The 20,961-nt window shown below is 40.4% G+C and overlaps 2 protein-coding genes across 2 annotated transcripts; both read left to right on the top strand.

Annotated features, from left to right (window-relative positions):
* The first annotated feature begins 1,705 nt into the window (after positions 1-1,705).
* cops8 (COP9 signalosome subunit 8) lies at positions 1,706-20,535 on the top strand. The gene is made up of 7 exons (XM_089003560.1): positions 1,706-1,864; positions 2,237-2,307; positions 2,378-2,426; positions 3,336-3,468; positions 18,502-18,609; positions 18,689-18,751; positions 20,333-20,535. The coding sequence occupies exons 1-7, from the start codon at positions 1,793-1,795 to the stop codon at positions 20,410-20,412; spliced, it is 576 nt and encodes a 191-aa protein (XP_088859686.1). The 5' UTR covers positions 1,706-1,792; the 3' UTR covers positions 20,413-20,535.
* Positions 11,766-13,314, top strand: trim63b (tripartite motif containing 63b). Its single transcript, XM_089003179.1, has one exon. The coding sequence runs from the start codon at positions 11,946-11,948 to the stop codon at positions 12,993-12,995; it is 1,050 nt and encodes a 349-aa protein (XP_088859305.1). The 5' UTR covers positions 11,766-11,945; the 3' UTR covers positions 12,996-13,314.
* Positions 20,536-20,961: the final 426 nt, after the last annotated feature.

Raw genomic sequence — 20,961 nt, 5'->3', positions numbered from 1 at the left:
TTGAATTGGAATAGTGTGGAAACAGTTGTGAAATGTGTATTTTTTTCTTGCCTTAAAATGCAGTTATCAATTTTGCTCATATGCTACCTCGCTAGCTATTTGCTATCTATTAGCTATCTGGTTAGATGGGTGGCTATCTTGCCAGCTATCTAGCTAGCTATCCATTAGCTGTCTGGATATCTGTCTGGCTATCTAGCTAGCTATCTATTAGCTATGTATTAGATAGCTAGATAGATAGCTTTCTATCTATTTGAGTTACTTCCGGGTTCAGAGAACGCTGGCACGTATGACTGCCGCGGCTCACCCGCAGGAAAACATCTAACAGTGACTGTTAAGTGACATTCAGTTTTAAGAGGCGCTTAAAAATGATATGTATTATTATTATTATTATTATTATTATTTGGCAATTTCTCGATGGAGGAGTCTGGATTCACCCCGATGTAACCGGTCTTCAGTATTTTTGATTTTATAATGTTTTTAACTGGTTGGAATTTGGAGAATGTGTATTGTTAGTCTGTTAAACCATTCACACATTTTGAAATTGGATTTTTTATACTAAGTCAAAAATTGAGGAACGAGGATAAATACCTAAATGAATTTGAGAATATGGTCGAAATGTAGAATAATGAACATCGCCTTGATCTGAGGAGTTTGGGAAAGGTTTCCAATGTGTCCTCAATGAGCAGGGCGATTTGGAATTTGAATAGGTTGACAAATATGGAAGTACGTATAGTACTGTCTACCATGTTGATAATTTGTATATGCTGCCCTCTTGTGGCCAAAAGAACAAAGGACCGTTTAATCTCACTTTTAAAAAATATATACGGGTAATTCTGTTCATTTTTCTTGATCCATATATGTTTATACATACTGTTTTGCACTATCTTTTTTAAATTAAAATTACGTGTAATATTATTATTACTTATTATTGTTGTTCTTGTTTAATAAATACGATTGTCAGTGTTCTTGTAGAAATACTATCATTATTACTAATACTGTAATAAGATCGCTATGCCCATTTCAAATTTGATTATCGTGGTTCTTGTAGAAATACTATCATTATCATTAATAATATCGATTTGCCCATTTCAAATACGGTTATCATTGTTCTTGTAGAAATACTATCATTATTATGAATAATAATATTGCTATTCCCATTTCAAGGTAAGATCGGGGCATTGTCATGAAATGGCGGATACTAGTTTGACTTTATTTGAATGTTATTGTGCCGATGACCATTGAATATTTTAGTAACTTCCGGGTTAAATCAACGCGGGCGCGCCTGGTTTCCGCTACTCACCCTCAGAAAAACTTATTCTGTCACGGTAAAGTGTCCTTGAGCGTTTTGAAAGTTGCTTGTAATGAATTATTATTATTATTATTATTATTATTATTATTATTATTATTATTATTATTATTATTATTATTATTATTATTATTATTATTATTATTATTATTTTATAGTAGATTGGGGAGGAAGGAAGATTATAATGATTACGGTATCTTGCGTGAAAATATCGAGCATTTCCGTAATCTATCAAAATGATCACTGGTTTGCTGCTGCCGTGAGGGATTGTTTATAATTATTTATCTCTTTTGATTTCGTAAAAGAATGGTTATGGGAAACCTTTGTCGATAATAATAATGCTAGTACGTACGTATTACCTTTTTAGACACTAAATCAATCCCTCCAAGCTCTCCGTCAAGTACCTCCGGGTCACCTTGCTGGAGTCAGGAAGTAAAATAAAGTTACGCGAAAACAAGAATCGGAAGAGGGTTCACCCTCCTCATCATGCCTGCTGCGGTGATTATGGAAGAAAACTTTGACAAAGTATTAGAGCAATGTGAAGCTCAAGAGCTCGAGGTATGTTACGAAAAACGTTCGAGTCTTTTAGCTTGGAACAGCATCTGAGCCGGTCTGGTGCTAACATACTAGAGCTAACGGCGGCCGTTATGGAGTAATAACACCTTATCGAGACACTCGCTGCATTTAACGGAATATATCGTTACTTTTGCCATTTTCGCATCTTGTGTGTGGTTCACCATCGCGTTGACGGGTGGCGCAGTTATGGTGGGCGGATCATTCCAATCGCTGTCATGGTTACCCAACGATGGTGTGGCTACTGATGAATAATCGTGATTAATCGATTCTGAATAATTGAGAGTACAATATTGATCAAAAATATTTTTGTCACACACCCCATTTGACTTCTATATTGTTGTTTTGTTCCAACAGGCACCAGGAGGCATTACGACCCCTCAAGTATATGCTCAACTACTGGCACTCTATTTATTACATAATGATATGTAAGTTACATGTATCATGTATTTAAAAAAAGCTGCAGTGTATTTGTTTATATACTTGTTCGTTGTACAGGAATAACGGCAGGTATCTTTGGAAGCGGATTCCCCAGGCAATAAAAGCGGTAAGAGCATTCTTTTCACCAGTGTAAACAAAAAAAAGTTCATTTAGTAGGAGAGTCTGTTGACACCATGTTTCTCACTTGAGCTATCTAGCTGGCTAGCTATCAAGCTGGCTACCTAGCTAGCTCTCTATTAGCTATCTATTTGCTATCTATTCGCTATCTAACTAGCTAGCTAGCTATTTATTATTCATCTATTAACTAGCTAGCTAACTTTCTATCTATTTGAGTTATTCTGGGTTGAGTGAACGCTGGTGCAGGTGGCTGCCGCCGCTCACCCGCAGAAAAACGGATCCTGTGACTGTAAAGTGACCTTGACAGTTTTGAAAGGCTGGCTACCTATCTATCTTTCTATTTGCTATCTATTTGCTAACTATTCGCTATCTAACTAGCTAGCTGGATACCTAGCTAGCTATCTATTTGCTATGTATTTGCTATCTATTCGCTATCTAACTAGGTTAGCTGGCTACCTAGGTAGCTATATATATGCTATCTATTTGCTATCTATTCGCCCTCTAGCTGGCTAGTTATCTATTAGCTAGCTAGCTAACTTTCTATCTGTTTGAGTTATCGCTGCCGCGTGTGGCTGCCGCTGCTCACCCGCATTAAAACTCATCCTGTGACTGTAAAGTGACCTTGAGAGTTTTGACAGGCGCTTAGAAGTGAAATGTATTCTTATTGTTATTGTTATTATTATTGTTGTGGCGAACATATCGCATTTTAAAAATATTTTTAATGATGCTAATTTATCACTGTTTTTGAACGATTGTTGTTGGGAAATATATCAAGTTGGATGTTCCTATTCTACATTTATTTATTTTTTTGCTCTCAAAACCAAGTCACTGTTTTTGCTTGTGGGTGAACTTCCAAACGTGACGATAATCAAAGTTGCTTATCCTGAATCGTACTCAGGCAAATCCTGAATTACCAGCAATCTGGACAGTCGGCCAGCACATTTGGCAACGAGATTTCCCTGGGATCTACACATCTATTGCGGCTTATCAGTGGTCCGAAAACATTCTCCCAGTCATGGAGGCCCTTCAAGGTATGTCTTGCGGCGTTGGTACTGGGACAATGTGTCCACATCACAATACAGTGATACCTCGGTTTACGAACCCCTTGGCTTATGAACTTTTCGGTTTACGAACGTTAAATCTATGAAAATTTTACCTTGGCAGACAAACTTTTTTCAGGATACACACGGAGCTGCCTCAATGAGTGGTGTCGTTAGCGAACAAGCCCGTTCTTGTAAAAACAAAATGGCAGCCGACTGTTTTTGTCCTCTATTACCCGCCCCCAGTCTTCGGTTAAAGCCATCTGATTGGTCAAGAACGCAGCAATGAGGGGGTGGGGGTTACAGACAGAGAGAGAGTGAAGCCATTCTTCAAAAAAGAAAATGGCATCCAACGTTTTTTTGTCCTCTATTCCCCGCCCCCAGTCGTCGGTTGAAGCCATGTGATTGGTCAAGAACGCAGCAGTGAGGGAGAGGTGGGTTTACAGAGAGTGAAGCCATTCTTGAAAAAAAGAAAATGGCAGCCGACGTTTTTTTTTGTCCTCTATTCCCCCGCCCCTAGTATTCGGTTAAAGCCATGTGATTGGTCAAGAACGCAGCAGTGACGGGAGGTGGTTTAAACATTAAAGAGACAGGCAAACGACAGAGGGAGAGTGACAAAATGGATAGAAAACAGTGACATTTGGACTTGTTTCAACTTTTGATAGTTCAAAGGCAGAGTAAAATTCCCATCAATCAGGCTCCACAAACAACCCGCACAAGCCATCAGTACACCTGATGCAAAAAGCTATCAACCCAGCTAAGCAGAACACAATTGATGAGGAACTAGGTCAAATTATCGCAGAGAAACAAGGGATCATTCCTCAAGATGGTGAAAGAAGAAGGTTACGTTCCTCATCAAGTGTTTAATGCTGAGGAAACCGGACACTGCATTCCAGCAAGCCATCAACGACCATCACAAAGGTAAATAAAACCACTTTATTATACTGTTCAGTTTATTTCTGTAATTATAATACCATAGCACATTTATTATACAGTAGAGTGTCATTATATCGAGATTCTCGGGAGTCTGAAAAAATATCGATATAACCGTACTATCGATATATCCGATCCTGCGTCGAACTTCATTAAAAGTGGGCAATAAATGGGGGATCTTTCATATGGCATGTAATTTTCCCCTTGAGTTTATGGATTGCTTATCCAGCATGCTTTTGTACTGTAGTGAAGTGAAAAATAAACAGATGCATTAAATAAAAACGTCATTTATTATTTTCATAAAAAATGGATGCTGAGCCTTGAACTGCTCGGCAGGAGACCGAAAGGAAGACCGAAGAGGAGGTTTATGGATGTTGTCAAAGAGGACATGAAGGTAGCTGGTGTGAGAGAAGAGGATGCACAAAACTGGGTTAGATGGAGGACATTGATTCGCTATGGCGACCCCTGAAGGGAAAAGCTGAAAGGAAAAGAAGAGAAGAAGATGTATTATTTTCATAACGCACTCACACACAATAGTGACTCTAAGTAGCACTCGACATTGTTCTATACACACACGAGGGAAACCACGAACGCCACCATATACATACTGTCTGAAAAACAGTGATTATTGCAAGCGATAAAGATATCTGAATACAACACTATTAAATACATGTATGGAAAACAAAAACTGCAACGTTTACATTACTTACATTGATAAAGTATTCTGCGGCACGTCGAACTCTCACGATGGAGCATTTGCTTCTTGTTGGATTGCCCTCCACAGCCACTATTGCCTTGTACTTCGTTCCGATATCACAATTCTTGTGTTTCCCCATGGTTGAAATTGGTGTTGAATAACTGTATATAAGAAGATTACAGTATGTTTCAGATGCTATTGCAGCAGTAATGAAAGAGCTCTGCGACACCGTTTTAATAGTGCTCGAGGATGACAGTGCAAGACGCGGAAGCTGGTCACGTGACCAACTGTGTGACCGATACAGATATCGCTAATGGTGGTACTGTATAGAAATCCCTAAGCAAATATCGATTCAGCTTAAAGGACAACCGACGTCTCTGGACAAGTTGTGTCCATAATTTGTAAAATCGCTTCAAATGACTACTACTGAGCGTATTTTAGAAAGATTCCACCGCATATAGCTATGTTTTACGTTTTAAGACTCGCGCTGAATATTCCGGGAGTCTTGTTTTTGAGTTGGTGATGAGTCCTCACCCTACGTCACTGAAGGAACACCCCTGACTGAGAAAGGACATACCTTGCATCACCTCAATGCATTTTGCGGTAATTTGTTTGGTCTGAAAACTTCGTGTTGATCCGTGTCGATGGCGAAATTAGAAGGTAAACACATAAATAACGCAATGGTTAATCGTTGTATGTTACACCGAGACAACTCTTTGATATTCGTTGAAAAAAATTCCAAGCTGAAAAACCAAACTACTGCATTTTCTGTGACACTACACATCAGTCTTGATCCATCAAAACGACCCAGAAATCCTTCTTTAATCGATTGCAAACATTTATACTTTCCTCTTCAGAACTACAGTAAAGTCTCGTTATATCGATATCGGTTATATCGATAGTACCGCTTATTACGATACTATTTTCATTTCCCTTGCACATTTCTAGTCTTTTTATGTATAATTAGTACCGTTTAGTACGATACCCGGTTATTACAATAATCCGGTTATTACGGTGCTCCTTTTCATCCCCCGCCAGCCATTTTTGTTGTTTATATCGATATATCCATGGCGCCATTGGTCAACTTGGTCACGTGTCTTGTTACGTGAGCCGCCATCGGTCGCGCCATTGGTCGACTTGGTCACGTGTCTTGGTTACGTGTCACACCATCAGTCGCGCCATTGGTCGATTTGGTCAGGTGACTTGGTTACATGCCCAGCACCCGTGTAGCAGAGCCATTTTTATTTTCAGACGCTAGCTCGTGTGTAGCAGACGAGATTGAAGTGTTTGTGTTAAAAGGTAAAAATGGGAAGCAGAAGAAGATTGATGACTTTTTTAAATTGTATACATAATACAGTAAGATGTAAGCGTTGCAGTTTCCCTGTTGTGTTATGTACATGCCCACTGTACTGTATATGAATGCAATCGTTTTTTGCAACAATGTTTCTTGTTTTGTCTGCTGAAGCGCGATGATTTTGAAAATTATTAACATTTCATACTGTGTATTAAAGGACAGCCAATGTCACTTTTTATTCAAATGCAAATAAAAATGACTTCACGCCAAGACGTCTTGCATTGCTTGTGAATCCAAACAATGGTTTCAGATTCGGATAATATGCTTTCTTGTTACACATCCAGTTATGAATATGTTTCAAATACACTGTAGTTCTGAAGATTAAAGCATACATGTTTACAATCATTAAAGAATTATATGTGCCATTTTGAGGCAACATTGGGGGAACATCTCTCACCCAAAAAAAAACGGAGCTAATGGCCAGCTCCGTTTCTTATATGGCGCTTGGCTGCCCTATTTTGGCGGCTTTTGTTTAATGCAGTTCGGCGCAGGATCGGATATATCAATAGTCCCGGTTATATCGATATTTTTTCGGACTCCCTTGAATATCGATATAACGAGACTTTACTGTATTTGAATCATATTCATAACTGGATGTGTCACAAGAAAGCATATTCTCTGAATCTGAAGCCATTGCTTTGATTTTAGAGCAAGGCAAGACGTCTTGGCGTGACGGCACGAACTGGGGGCGGGACTTTCTGAAAATGCCCAATTCGCAGCTCAAGTTTTTGCAGATTTTGGACACTTTAAGTCATTTTTATTGGTGTTTTGCATTTGACTAAAAATATCAGCTTGCGTGTTTTGGGTATTTTAGATGCTATAAAACGTTTTTCTGATGTCAGTTTGGAAACAAAAAAGTGATGTTGGTTGTCCTTTAAGCTGCTTCTGTACTCGATATAAGCAGAGCAAAATGGCCGACGGGAGATGAAAAAGGGCACCATAGTAACCGGATTATCGTAATAACCATGCATCGTACTAACCAGAACTAATTCTACATAAATAGACTAGAAATTTGCCGGGAAATAAAAATAGTAAAATCGTAATAAGCAGTACTATCAATATAACCGATATCGATATAACAAGACTTTACTGTACATAAAATAAGGTATATTTTGTGTGGTTTTAAGGCTTCGAAAATTAGAAAGTAGAAAATTGTGTTTTATGGGGACCTGGGAACGGATTATTCTCATTTTAATTGTTTCATATGGGAAATTAATTTTTGAGATACACATTTTTCGCCTTACACACTCTGTCTGGGAACCATTTAAGTTCGTAAGCCAGGGTATCACTGTATTGTTAAAAAAACTGATGTAATCTTGACCTTGTGCATGTTTTTCGCGACCATGTTGCAGCCATAAAATACAGAGTGAATTATTTTGGGGCAAAAAAAACAACAGAATTAAACAGTTTTTGTGTATTCAGATAAATGTTTTGGAACACGATTTGCAAATCACTTTGCAGTGTTTGAAACTCACGACAAAAAGTTTGCGGACACCGGGGCAGGCAAACTCTGAAAAGTTGCCTGCTCAGCCATAAAGTTGCCTACCCCATTTTCCAAAACTTGAAACACAATAAGACAACTAATCGCAAAAAAAAACATTGTTGCAGAGTATTAAGGATTTTAGGAAATTAAGGAAGTACTTACCACAAATGCTCCCTTGCTTAATTTATAGTAAATATCCCTTCCTGAAGATTTTGCTCCAGTTGTCATCATGGTGCACAATGCAATGTTTGCGCTATGTTGTCTGCTAAAAGCCACGTGGACTCCTTTCTAAGCGGCTTTCAAAACTCTCAAGTACACTTTTCCGTCACGGTATAGTCCGAAGCACGTAACGGGCTTCTGATTGGCTGCCGTGCCGTGTATGCAAATTGCCAAACGAACGTTCGTTTGGCAATTTGTACTTGAGTGTAAAGTGTACTTGAGAGTTTTGAAACGAGCTTAGAAAAAGGAGTCCACGTGGCTTGTAGCGGTTTGCTTGTAGCTTGTGCTTTATTGACTAAAACAAATGTTTGATTTGAAAAAAATATTTTTTTTTTCTTGAAGAAGTTGTCGGCCACCCGGGCCGAGATGTTTTGAAAGTTGTACGCCCGAGGTAAAAGTTGTACGCTCCAGGCTTCAGGGCAGACGTTATTTCAAACACTGCATTTTGTTCAATTTTTCTCAGATTTCTGTTTCACATCGTGTGAATTTGGCATGTGTTGATTGTATTCGCCAGCAGAGGGCGCCAATCGAACACTGCTTCAGGTCAGGTTATCATGGGAAATAAGAGTAAAAATTGTTTTAAATCCAATTTCATTTGATACAATGAAAAGCTATATATTTTTTCTTTTTTTAATATAAAAAATATTTTGCACTCACGTGATACCTTGATTTACGAACTTAATTGGTTCCCAGACAGAGTGTGTAAGGCAAAAAGTGTATATCCCAAAAATTAATTTCCCATAGGAAACCATTAAAATGAAAATAATCCGTTCCCAGGTCCCCATATAACATAGTTTTCTACTTTCTAATTTTCTAAACCTTGAAACTACACAAAATATACATTTTATGTAAAATAAATGTGCTATGGTATTATAATTAAAGAAATAAACTACTTTATAATAAAGTCGTTTTATTTACCTTTGAGATGGTCGTTGATGGCTTGATGGAATGGAGTGGCCAGTTTCATCAGCATCAAATACTTGATGAGGAACGTAACCTTTTTCTTTCACCATCTTGAGGAATGATCCTTTGTAGGTGCTTTCTTTGTGATAATTTTATCTAGTTCCTCATCAATTGTGTTCTGTTTAGCTCGGTTGATAGCTTTTTGCATTAAGTGTACAGATGGCTTGTGCGAGTTGTTTGTGGAGCCTGATTGATGGGATATTTTATCCTTGCAGTCTCCACTCTGCCTTTGAACTATCAAAATTGAAACTCTCACTGTCGTCTGCCTGTCTCTTTAATGTTTAACCCGCCCCACCCCCTCATCACTGCTGCGTTCTTGACCAATCACGTGGCTTTAACCAAAGACTGGGGGTGGGGAATAGGGGACAAAAACAGTCGGCTGACATTTTGTTGTTAGAAGAACGGGCTCGTTCGCGATTGACACATCACTCATTGAGGCAGCTCTGTGAAAAAAGTTCGTATGCCAAGGTAAAGTTTGTATGCCAAGGTGAAAATTTCATAACTGTAACGTTCGTAAACCAAAAAGTTCGTAAGCCAAGGGGTTCGTAAATTGAGGTATCACTGTACCTTGGGAACATTTTTGCATCATGTGACATGCACTTGTGCAAGAGTTTTAATAATAGTGTCTCCGTCATTTTTACGGGGTGGGGTGGGGGACGCCTCGTGTTGATGTTGCCAGTGGTGTTCAGAAGCTGACGTACTTTTTGTCACAAGACATTTTGTGAAACTTGCGGGAAGATAATAGCCGGTGAATGCCTTGACAGACGGGGAAAGCATAGGAGTTCAAACTTTAGAATATACTCAGAATTTGACTCTATCACTATCTATCACTATCACTATCACAAAAGTGACACAAACATTAGTTACGAATCAAATGTTATTGTGCTTCATGTTGACTGAACTTAAAAAAACTGCTATGTATTTTGTATTTTACAGCAACGGCCGCCAACCTTTCTTCCCCCCCCCCAAAGACCGATTTAATGTCAGACAATATTTTCAGTGACCGAGTGATGGATAAATACAACAAAATAATATGAAACAATAAAACCCATCTGGCCCCAAAATATTTTTTTTAATTGGCTGTGCTAACGTTTAAACTTACCTTCAAAATAAGAATACAAAGTGCATGAAAAATACGACTCTACGTTGCCGCTTATAATGCAGCATCTGGGTTTCATTTTAACTCATTCACTGCCAGACGTGCAAAAATGCATCCACTCCAGTGCCAGGGTTTTTGTCATTTTCACACAAATTCCATTACCCACAGAATATTGAGTTTTAGGACTACATCAACATTCAATGCAGTGTAAGAAACCTTAGATGCTCTTCTTTCATCAGAAAAAACAGTTAATTCCCAAGTTATATGGGTCAGGAGTTATCTCAGCTTGAAATGAGGGCAGCTGTACAAAATACAATACATATTGGTTTATATAGCACTTCAACAAAAGCTGAAGCTGGAACAAAGCGCTAACATGGACAAAAGGCAAAGGCTGCCCCCTCGTGGAAGGGAAAAATATTGTTAGAGGTCTGACCGGGGCTTTATTGGCACCCCCCGCAAGAAAAAACAAAACTGGAATAAATTTGGGCATGTAAATTAGGGAAAATAAATTAGGCTATAAATTAGGGAATGGCAGCGAATGAGTTAAGAGGTGATCAGGTTATCAGGTGAGCTAAAAGCGCTAACTTGACATATTGTAGACAGACAATCCGGTTAGTTTTTCAAAATAAAACGTATCAAATTCCATAATGAATCAAACTGATTCCAAAATTAATTAAATGGAAGTAATGAAAGTTATATATTCTTTCATATTCCATTTCCATATGTTGTGTATCACTGTTTTACAGTAATACTCAACTATGTTCATAATTTGTAGCTATTTAGAAAAAGAGCCTCTGTCTCCAAAATTCAACGGTGCAATCCATCTATGGCAACAGCCTCCCCTCTCTCCCAAAAAAATGGCGGCACTTGTTTACTGTTAGCTTTCGTCAACGGGATATGCTTTTCACAAAAACAAATACAGTGATAGCGCAGTTTACGAACACTTTAGTTTACGAATTTTTCGGCTTACGAACATTAAATTCCCGAGAATATGATCTTGGCATACAAACTAGTTTTCGGTAAATAGCCAGCCAGGTAGCTAGCTAATAGATACCAAATAGATAGCATAAAATGAGGTATACTTGGTGTAGTTTTAAGGCTTATTTCGGTATAAATTGTTTTATGTGGACCTGGGAAAGGATTATTCTCATTTTTAATGGTTTCTTATGGGAAATAAATGTTTGGCAGACAAACGTTTCACCTTACACACACTTTCTGGGAACCAATTAAGTTTGTAAGCTGAGGTATCATTGTATTATGCGTTGGCCATTTTAGTTCGATACGAAACGTTGCTTCCATTGTGAAATTGTTTTTCAAAGCGTAGAAACAAACAAGGCGACGGGGGAGGGTGTCTGCTTCACGCCATGTCCGCTGTCTCCTTTTGGCATCCGTCGGTCACATGCACTTTGTTTATTTCTCCGTTGGGCCACCGTGTGCACGTCTCTCTTTGGATGCCTCCCCCACGCAGCCAATTGGGACATGTGACACATGGCGGCGTGGATGGGGAGGGGGGGGGGTCATTTCTGTGAAAATTTGCACAGGCCGGCCCGACCAGAAGGAATGTGCGCTTCACTCGCTAGGATCAAATGTCATCAGCTGGGAGGGAGTTAGAGGGGTATAAATGGCCGCTGCCGCCGCTTGACCAGGCAGAGTAGATCAACAAGTGAGCTAGTGTGTGGCATTCAAGTACAGACATTTTGCTTTCCCCCCCCCCCTCATCATGGACGTCCAAAGGACCGGCTCGTTGGTTCGCCCCCCGAGTCCGATGGACAGCCTGGAGAAGCAACTGAGTTGCCCCATCTGCTTGGACATGTTCACCAAGCCGGTGGTTATCTTACCGTGCCAGCACAACCTTTGCCGCAGCTGCGCTAGCGACCTCTACGACTCGCGCAACCCCTACCGCTTTTCCGGCGGGGTCTTCCGTTGCCCCACGTGCAGGTTCGAGGTCGTCCTGGACCGTCACGGCGTCCACGGGCTTCAACGTAACCTGTTGGTGGAGAACATCATCGACATCTACAAGCAGCAGGTGGAAGTCAACAGCGGCGGCGGCGGAGACACGGAACCCTCCCTGAAACCCAAAGAATCCAAAGAACCCAAATGTCAAGAACACCAAGATGAGAGAATCAACATCTACTGCAAAACGTGCCAGACCCCCACTTGCTCCATGTGCAAAGTCTTTGGTCAGCACCAAGACTGCGAGGTGGCTCCTCTGGAGGGCGTCTACCAGATCCAAAAGGGTGAACTGAGCAACGCCATCGACAGCCTGGTGGCCAGCAACGGGCGGCTCCAGTCGCTTCTCCTCCAGATGGAGGACGCTTGCCGCGCCGTGCAGGAAAACGCCCAGCGCGCCAAGCAAAGCCTTTCGGAACGCTTCGACCTTCTCTACGCCGTCCTGGAGGAACGCAAGACCATCCTCCTGGAGCAGATCGGCAAAGAGCAAGACGGCAAAGTGGCCCGGCTGCGTTCGCTCTCCCAGCGCTACGGCGAGCGGCTACAAGCTAGCAGCGACCTGACCGAGTCGGCTGTAAGGGCGCTGGAGCAGAGCGGCGCCGCCGAGTTCCTGGTGGCGGCCAAGGGCCTCATTGCCCAGACCAAAGACGCCGCCAAAGGCTCCCTTGGCGAAGAACGCCCCGAGCCTGGTTTCGAGAACATGGATCACTTCGCCGTGGCCACCGAACACGTGGAAGCGGTGCTAGCCAAAATGGACTTTGGCTCTGACGACGACGACGATTTTGATGATGCCGAGGAGGACGAGGAGGATGATGCGTAACCACAAAATGGACACGTTGGAGATCCACCAAAACGTCGCGCAGATGCGGGGCTAGCGTCACTCGCCAGAACTTAACGTGCAATATTTTAACATCGCTGGTGAAAAAAAAACCGTAACTTTCCTTTTTATACTTTTTTTCTACTTCCCGATCACTTGAATGTTGACGTCGAGTTTAGAGTCAAAGATTTTTGGGTTTGCTTTTTGATTTGAAATGTAGAAGGTCGACGAGGGACACGTATCACTTCGGTTTTTTGGTCTTGCTTGACTTGTACTTGCAAAACCTGAAATAAAGTTGCGTGACTTTCAATTGTGAAAACCATCTTTATTGTCCGTTGTTCTTTTCGGGTCTTTTGCCCCCCCACCTCCCACCCCTCGCGTTTAAAAATAAATTCATTGCCATATGCCCCCCTTCCAGCTTTGCCTTTGGGGGGGGGGTCTATTTTTAAGTGAAGTGAGCGCTGGCCTAGAATAGTCTGCCAGAGAAGGACAGGTCCCGTTGACCCCCCCCCACCCTCTGTCCCCACTCCAGATAAAACCCCCACTCCTTCACTCGGACATCTTTTCTCGGGTGCGTCGGAAAGGCCGACGCAGTTGCCGCGTTCGTCATCGCCGCGAGGTCGTGAGGCCGCGATTAAAAATACACATCCCCTTGAGGGGACGGACCGGGTTACAGAAAGCCCCCCATACCCCCAACTCCTGCTTTGAGATGACCTGCTTGGCTATGTAGCTCGTTTGTTCTCATCTGTTGCCAATGTGAAGCTTCAAAATGGTTCTGAGCTCGCCAGCGGTTTCATGAATCACCCATTGGGTCATGTTGCTGGTCGAATTGACCTAATTAAAAATGGCTAACTAACTAGCAAACGAGCGATTTAGCTATTTAGCAATTTAGCTATGTAACTATGTAGCAATGTAGCTATTTAGCTATGTAACTATGTAGCAATGTAGCTATTTAGCTATGTAGCTATTTAGCTATGAAACTATGTAGCAATGTGGATATTTAGCCATTTAGCTTAGTACCAATGTAGCTATTTAGCTATTTCACTAACCATATAAATACATTGAAAAAAAATAATGATCAAAAATGGCTGCCCAGTAGTCAAGTGGTTAGCACAGCACAGAGGTCGTGTGTTCAAATCCCGCTCCAGCTTCCCCGTGTGATTAGAATTGTGTTAGCCCTTAGCTATTTAGCTATGTAGTGATGTAGCTATTTAGCTATGTAGTGATGTAGCTATTTAGCTATGTCGCAGTGTAACTATTTAGCTATGTAGCTATTTAGCTATTTAACAAAATAACTAAATAATGATCAAAAAATGGCTGCCCGGTAGGCAAGTGGTTAGCACAGCACAGAGGTCACGAGTTCAAACCCCGCTCCAGCTTCCCCATGTGATTAGATTTGTGTCAGATGTTAGCGCAGCCGCACAAGTGACATTAATTTTCAATTTCGACAGAAGCAGATGAGACACGGATGAGATATTAGAACATATAAGCAGTGTCGTAATAACGAATAAATAACAAATACATCAATAGTGAAAGTAAGCGTGGATCGGAAGTTCGCCGAGGGGGGATAAACAACCTTGGCCAATCTTGCAACTTTTCCCTCCCAGCTGTCTTTTATCATCTGCCGGTGTTATTGTCGTGGTTCACACAAGGGGGAGTGTTGATACACATAAGCAAAGGTTGCTGGGATACCAAAAATCCAGGGCCGCAAAACCCCCCGCCCCCACCCTGAGGCATCCGTGTCAGAGCTGCTGGAAGCGCATTTTGCCTCGTGGCCCACTTCGCACTAGACTCTTAACTTTGCAAACAACGGAAGGCTGGAGGAAGAGAACCTTGGCCACTTTTGACATTTGACATATTTTGTCCGAATTTAAAATGGCGTCTTTCCTATATGGCAGGGGTGGGCAAACTTTTTGACTCGTGGGTCACAATGGGTTCTAAAATTTGACAGACGGGCATTTGGAGGGAGTCTTTGGGCCGGATATACTAAAGCATTAAATGTAGTGTGTGCAAACCTCATAGCAAAGTAAGAACACGACAACCCAATTTATTAACCGTCTTTCAAATGTGAAAAATAACCCTTATCAGTTAATACATTTGTCTCAAGGAATATGCAAGATATGGCATTTACATACTATTTCGCAGATACTGGGAGGAGGAAATCTAAATAGATTAAAATAACATTGGCACTGTGATTTATCAAGACTGCGTCGGTTTTTAATAAGTTTCAATCGAAGGTTTCTTCAGCCGTCATCTGTACTTCTTTGAAGGTGTCAAACATTTCGCTTCTTATCCAAGAAACTTTGTCAGCAAACTAAAGTCTTACTGGTAGTTTAGGCCCGATATATACGTATATCCCTACTGTCCAGACATGGCGGTGCCGGACTCTGCTATGATAGGTCTCTGCTCTCAGTTTGGGGGGAGCAGAGGACTACTCCCTGCAGCTCCACTGATTGTTCCTATTGTTCTGACTAATGACTGGCCTGATTGCCCGACTTCCACCGGTATCACCTCATCAGTATTACTAATCCAATGGGTCTGAGGGGGAACCCTTCTTTATGTATTTTTGGCAGGCCAGGTACATGACGTGGCCTCTCCCGGGTATAATCTAAAATACATCTGTTTGTCTCTATGTTTTCCTTTCTCTAACCTTTGGAGACAGTCTATCATTTTTTTCTTGTATCTATTGGAAGGGTCCCTTTTTAGTTGCTCATAAGTGCAAGAATCACTGATAAATCTATTTATTTTGTCTTCATAATCCGATGTGTTGAGAAGCACTGTACACCTACCCTTGTCTGCTGGCAAAATAGTATTTTTTTTATCTTTTTGTCGAGTAGTTAACGCCTTTCTCTCTTCTAATGTTATGTTGGACGCAGGTGGTTTGGCACTTCTAAGAAGGGCTGATATTTTAATGCGCAGATCATCTGCCTCTGCATAGGAAAGTTTGTTATTTTTAATAGCCGATTCAGTAGTTGTGATGTAGTGTATTGTAGGTATTGTTTTCGGAGTTACTGAGAAATTTAAACCTTTGGTTAGTACCGCCTTTTCTGTCTCTGAGAAATCTCTGTCTGACCAATTTTTGATCCAATTCTCCCCTGAAATCTGCTCATACCTAATTTTTCCAGTGTTTACAAGTAGCTATGATTGGTTCTGTAAAAGTAATTCTTGAAATTTACCCTTTTGTCTCTCTTTGGTTTTGCTGTGCTACATCATGTATCCGGATTTGGTAAATTCGCACACTTCCTGATAGATTTTGTGGGTAAGTTCGGTTTGTAATCATTGATAAGAAGTTTCTATTTCTGTTTGTTTTTTATCTCTATGTTAAGTTTCCTAATTCACAAATTTAGTATTTTCCTAGTATAATTTTGTTGCATTTTATCGGCTAAGTATCCGGGTTCCAGGGGTGCTTGCTTCAAGCATTTATGAATTTACCATCTCTGTCTACGTCTAAGATTTAAGTAAGGCAACATAGGATGAGTAATACTGATGAGGTGATACCGGTGGAAGTGGGGCAATCAGGCCAGTCATTAGTCAGCTCAATAGGAACAATCAGTGGAGTTGCAGGGAGTAGTCCTCTGCTCCCCCCAACCTGAGAGCAGAGACCTATCATAGCAGAGTCTGGCACCGCCATGTCTGGACAGTAGGGTTATACGTATATATAGGGCCTAAACTACCAGTAAGACTTTAGTTTGCTGACGAAGTTTCTTGGATAAGAAGCGAAATTTCCGACACCTTCAAAGAAGTACAGATGACGGCTGAAGAAACCTTTTCATCGATGGACCACTCCTGTACGACTGAGAGCTTACACAGACGTTTCAATCGAAGGTGCAAAGTTAAAGAAATCAACATTTATTGAAAGATGGAATCACTTTCAACATTCATTGTCCTGACCGCGCGCACGCTCTACAAACTCGCCACGGACGCCCTCGCCTTCACGCGCAAACAGTATACGTTATGGTTGCCAAGCACACAGACACGGGCTGTATTAAATATCCAACCTGCAGCTGAAATTTGCATCCTCGGCATGGCAGCCAATCAGAAGCCTGCTTTGTGCTTCGGACTTTCTCGAGCGTTATAAGGTCGTGCATTTGCATATCATTTTTCCAAAGTAAGTGCACAGAACCTCAGCCCCAGAAGAAAGATTCAAAAGAAGCTAACAAAATTTTGACGCTACAAAATGTAAACGTATATTCTACAGTGACAGTAAAGTGTACTTGAGAGTTTTGAAAGGCGCTTAGTCGCGTGCAAAAATTGCATTGTGCACCCTTGAATGGACAAACGTAAACTGGAGCATAATCTTCAAGGGATATTTACCGTAAATTAAGCAAGGGATCATTTGTGGTAGGTACATCCTTAATTAAAAATAATCCTTTATACTTTGCAAAAATCCTTTATACTTTTCTGCGAATAGTCGTCTTATTGTGTTTCAAGTTGTGGAAAATGGCAGAGGCCACTTTTCAGAGTTGTCTGCCCTGGTGTCCGCTAATTTTTTTGTCATGAAATTCAGACACTGTTTTTACTAGAATTTAGACAAGTTCGGCGGGTCAGATTAAAAAGCCTAACGGGTCGTATGTGGCCCGCAGGCCGTAGGTTGCCCATGTCTTCTATATGCCCACAAAAAAAAAACTCACGGGGGGGGGGGGGGGGGGGGGTCATACGCTTTGGCATTGAACACTAAACAGACAAATGAATAAAAATTAAATACAGAAATTAAGTAAATACATAAATAAACAAATAAACACATAACCAGCAACTTAAATAAACAGATAAACAAACAGATAAATAAAAAATATAAACAGACAAATAAATACATGCATAGATCATCAAATACAAAAGCAATAATTACATTGATAAATACACATATAAATATACACAAATAAACAAATAAATACATAAATAGATAACCAACAGATAATCAAATATGTAAATAAACAGACAGATAAATATATACATGGCTAAACAAATGCAAAAAATACATAAATGAATAAATACATAAATAAATAACCAGAGACATAAATAAACAGATAAATAAATACAGACATAAACTAATAAATAAATACACATAAAAATAACTATATAAATAAACAAATAACCAGAGAAATAAATAAATAGATAAATAGACAAATGCATAAATCAATGCACAAATCAACGCACAAATCAACGCACAAATACATGCGCACACACATGCACAAATGCATGCACAAAAAATGCATACACAAGTACCTAGATAAATACATACATACATAAATACATACATGCATAAATACATACATACATAAATACATACGTACATAAATACATAAATAAAAATAGTCTTTCCATGAAAGATGATGAGACACGGAAGTGACCGGTTTTCCAATGCAACGAAAATGTCTGTTCTTATTTTGTCATCAATACAATGACATCGTCCCAATTTAATTTTGGCTTTTCATCCATTGCCAATTTACGAACACGGTCAGCCGACAACTTATTCCTCTGACGTCATCGCTCTTCCTTTTTGCCTTAACAGAGAGCACGCGGCAAAGGGCCTACGGCCTGGTGGCGCAGGCGTACACTTCCATCACCGCCGAAGATTTCTCCGCCTTTGTGGGATACTCGGTGGAAGAAGCCGTCAAAGGTAAGCCACCACCACGACGACGCGTGAGACGAATGATGCGTTTGGAGAGTGGCAAAAACTATTTTTGTCTTGACTGAAGGTGTGGTGAGCCAAGGCTGGCAGGCGGACCCCGCCACCAGGATGGTGATGCCTAAAAAGCCAGGTAGGTGGCGCACTTGCAAGTTTTAAGATTGGTGGAGGGTCCCAATTATCGATAGGATACAAAGTCATTTTTTGCCACGGGCCACATTGTAGTTCCGGTTTCCTTTCAATGGCCCGTTATGAATTTGAGGAAGCCATTAGATTGTTTCATATATTACATACAGAACGCATAACAAATGAATGAATAACTAGTTTTCAAATTTGTTGTAAAAAAATAATCACTGTTATTGGGGTTCATGTGACACAATTTCAAATTTGGGTTCGGACTTTCGCGAACATCATGGCTTGAATTTCTTTCGCGGGCCAAATAAAATGATGTGGGGGAGCGGATTTGGCCCCCGGGCCTTGACTTTGACACCTGTGATGTAAGTGATTAGCCAGATAGCTGAATAGAAAGAAAGCTAGATAGCTTGTTAGCTATCTAGTTGGATCACTAGCTAGCTAATGAGCTAGCTAGCTAGGTAGCTCGATATATGAGCTTTCAATTTCAGAAGTTGATTTGCTTTCATGGGCCGAATAAAATTATGTGGTGGGCCAATTCGGCCCCCGGGCCTTGACTTTGACACCCGTGATGTCGAGATTGAGCCAACTAGCTGAATAGAAAGAAAGCTATCTAGCTCGCTTGGTAGGTAGCTTGTTAGCTATCTAACTCAATCACTAGCTCGCTCAATTACTAGCTAACTCGATCGCTCGCTAGCTTTATAGATGATCTTTGAATTTTACATGCTTGATTTGCTTTCATGGGCCAAGTCAAAGTATGTGGCGGGCAGATTTGAACCCCGGGCCTTGACTTTGACACCTGTGATATAAGGTATTAGCCAGCTAGCTCAATAGAAAGAAAGCTATCTAGCTTGCTTGCTATGTAGCTAGTTAGCTAGCCAGCTAGCTAGTTAAAGATCTAGCTCTATAGCTAGATAGCTATAAATGAGCGTAGAATTTCACAAGTTTGATTTGCTTTCATGGGCCGAATAAAAGGATGTAGTGGGCCAAATTTGACCCCCGGGCCTTGACTCTTATACCTGTGATGTAAGGTATTAGCCAGCTAGCTGATTAGAAAGAAAGCTATCTAGCTCACTTGCTAGGTAGCTCGATAGCTAGCTAGCTTGTTAAACCGCTAGCTCTATAGCTAGATAGCTATAAATGAGCGTTAAATTTCACACGTTTGATTTGCTTTCATGGGCCGAATAAAAGGCCAAATTTGGCCCGCGGGCCTTGACTTTGACACCCCTGTCATAAAGCAAGAAATGGAAGGCCGAGCTGCACTTTGCCCTCTGCCGAACAATTTTTTTACATTTTAATTTTGAATGTTGAATTTCTATTTGAAAGTAGGACTGTTACATGTGTGGGTGAACCTAAAAGGATGCCCGTCTAGTCATTTCGAATCAACCCAGTCACCTCGGTGGCGTGAGCGAGACCCGGGTCCCGTGGGATCATTTGCGGATGTCGACACCCGAGTCGAAACACGCGGCGGGCGTGACCAAGCGGCGAGTTAAAATCAGAGAGATGTAAAAGGCGGATGACTCAACGGATGTTCACCGCCCCCCTCCCCTGCCCGCTTCATTGCCGTTTTCTGTCTGCACAGATCCTCCCCCCGTTTCGTCGGTTCCCAACGAGCAGCAGTTGGCCAGACTCACCGACTATGTGGCTTTCCTGGAGAACTGATCAACCACAACAAAACCACCTCAACCCTTTCTTATTGGATTTGTGTCGACTCACCACAGAAACTGTATCATGTTATGATTTATAAATAAATGACTATATGAAGAAATGTCAATGAATAAATGTATAAATGAAGAATAAAAAAAATATATAAATAAACAAAGTCATAGATGTATAAATAAATATATGAATACATGAATAAAAAATAAATATTAAATACATAAACATAAATACAAAATCATATATATATATATATATATATATATATATATAAAGGACAAGTACATAAATAAATATGTCAACAAACTCATAAATAGATATACATACATATCTTAATATATGAATAAATAATCCATTTAAACAAACTCATAAATAAATACATATATGAATGTATTAATAATAAGTAAATAATAATGGAAATTAATGATGAGATGATTATAAATAAATATATAAATGCATATATGAATGTATGAATAATACATACATAATACATAATAAATGAATTAATTATGAACAACCCAACTCATATAAATAGCCAAATAAATAAATGCA

The sequence above is a fragment of the Hippocampus bargibanti genome, linkage group LG08 (genome assembly GCF_051943395.1).
Source record: "Hippocampus bargibanti isolate YZ-2025 linkage group LG08, ASM5194339v1, whole genome shotgun sequence".
In the NCBI taxonomy this organism is placed as follows: domain Eukaryota; kingdom Metazoa; phylum Chordata; class Actinopteri; order Syngnathiformes; family Syngnathidae; genus Hippocampus; species Hippocampus bargibanti.
This window is presented reverse-complemented; position numbering and strand designations above follow the sequence as displayed.

Coding starts and splice junctions, on each gene's coding strand:
- cops8 (XM_089003560.1), top strand. CDS start 1,793: ATGCCTGCTGCGGTGATTATGGAAGAAAACTTTGACAAAGTATTAGAG. Junction 2,308..2,377: donor TATTTATTACATAATGATAT/GTAAGTTACATG, acceptor TTCGTTGTACAG/GAATAACGGCAGGTATCTTT. Junction 2,427..3,335: donor TTCCCCAGGCAATAAAAGCG/GTAAGAGCATTC, acceptor AATCGTACTCAG/GCAAATCCTGAATTACCAGC.
- trim63b (XM_089003179.1), top strand. CDS start 11,946: ATGGACGTCCAAAGGACCGGCTCGTTGGTTCGCCCCCCGAGTCCGATG.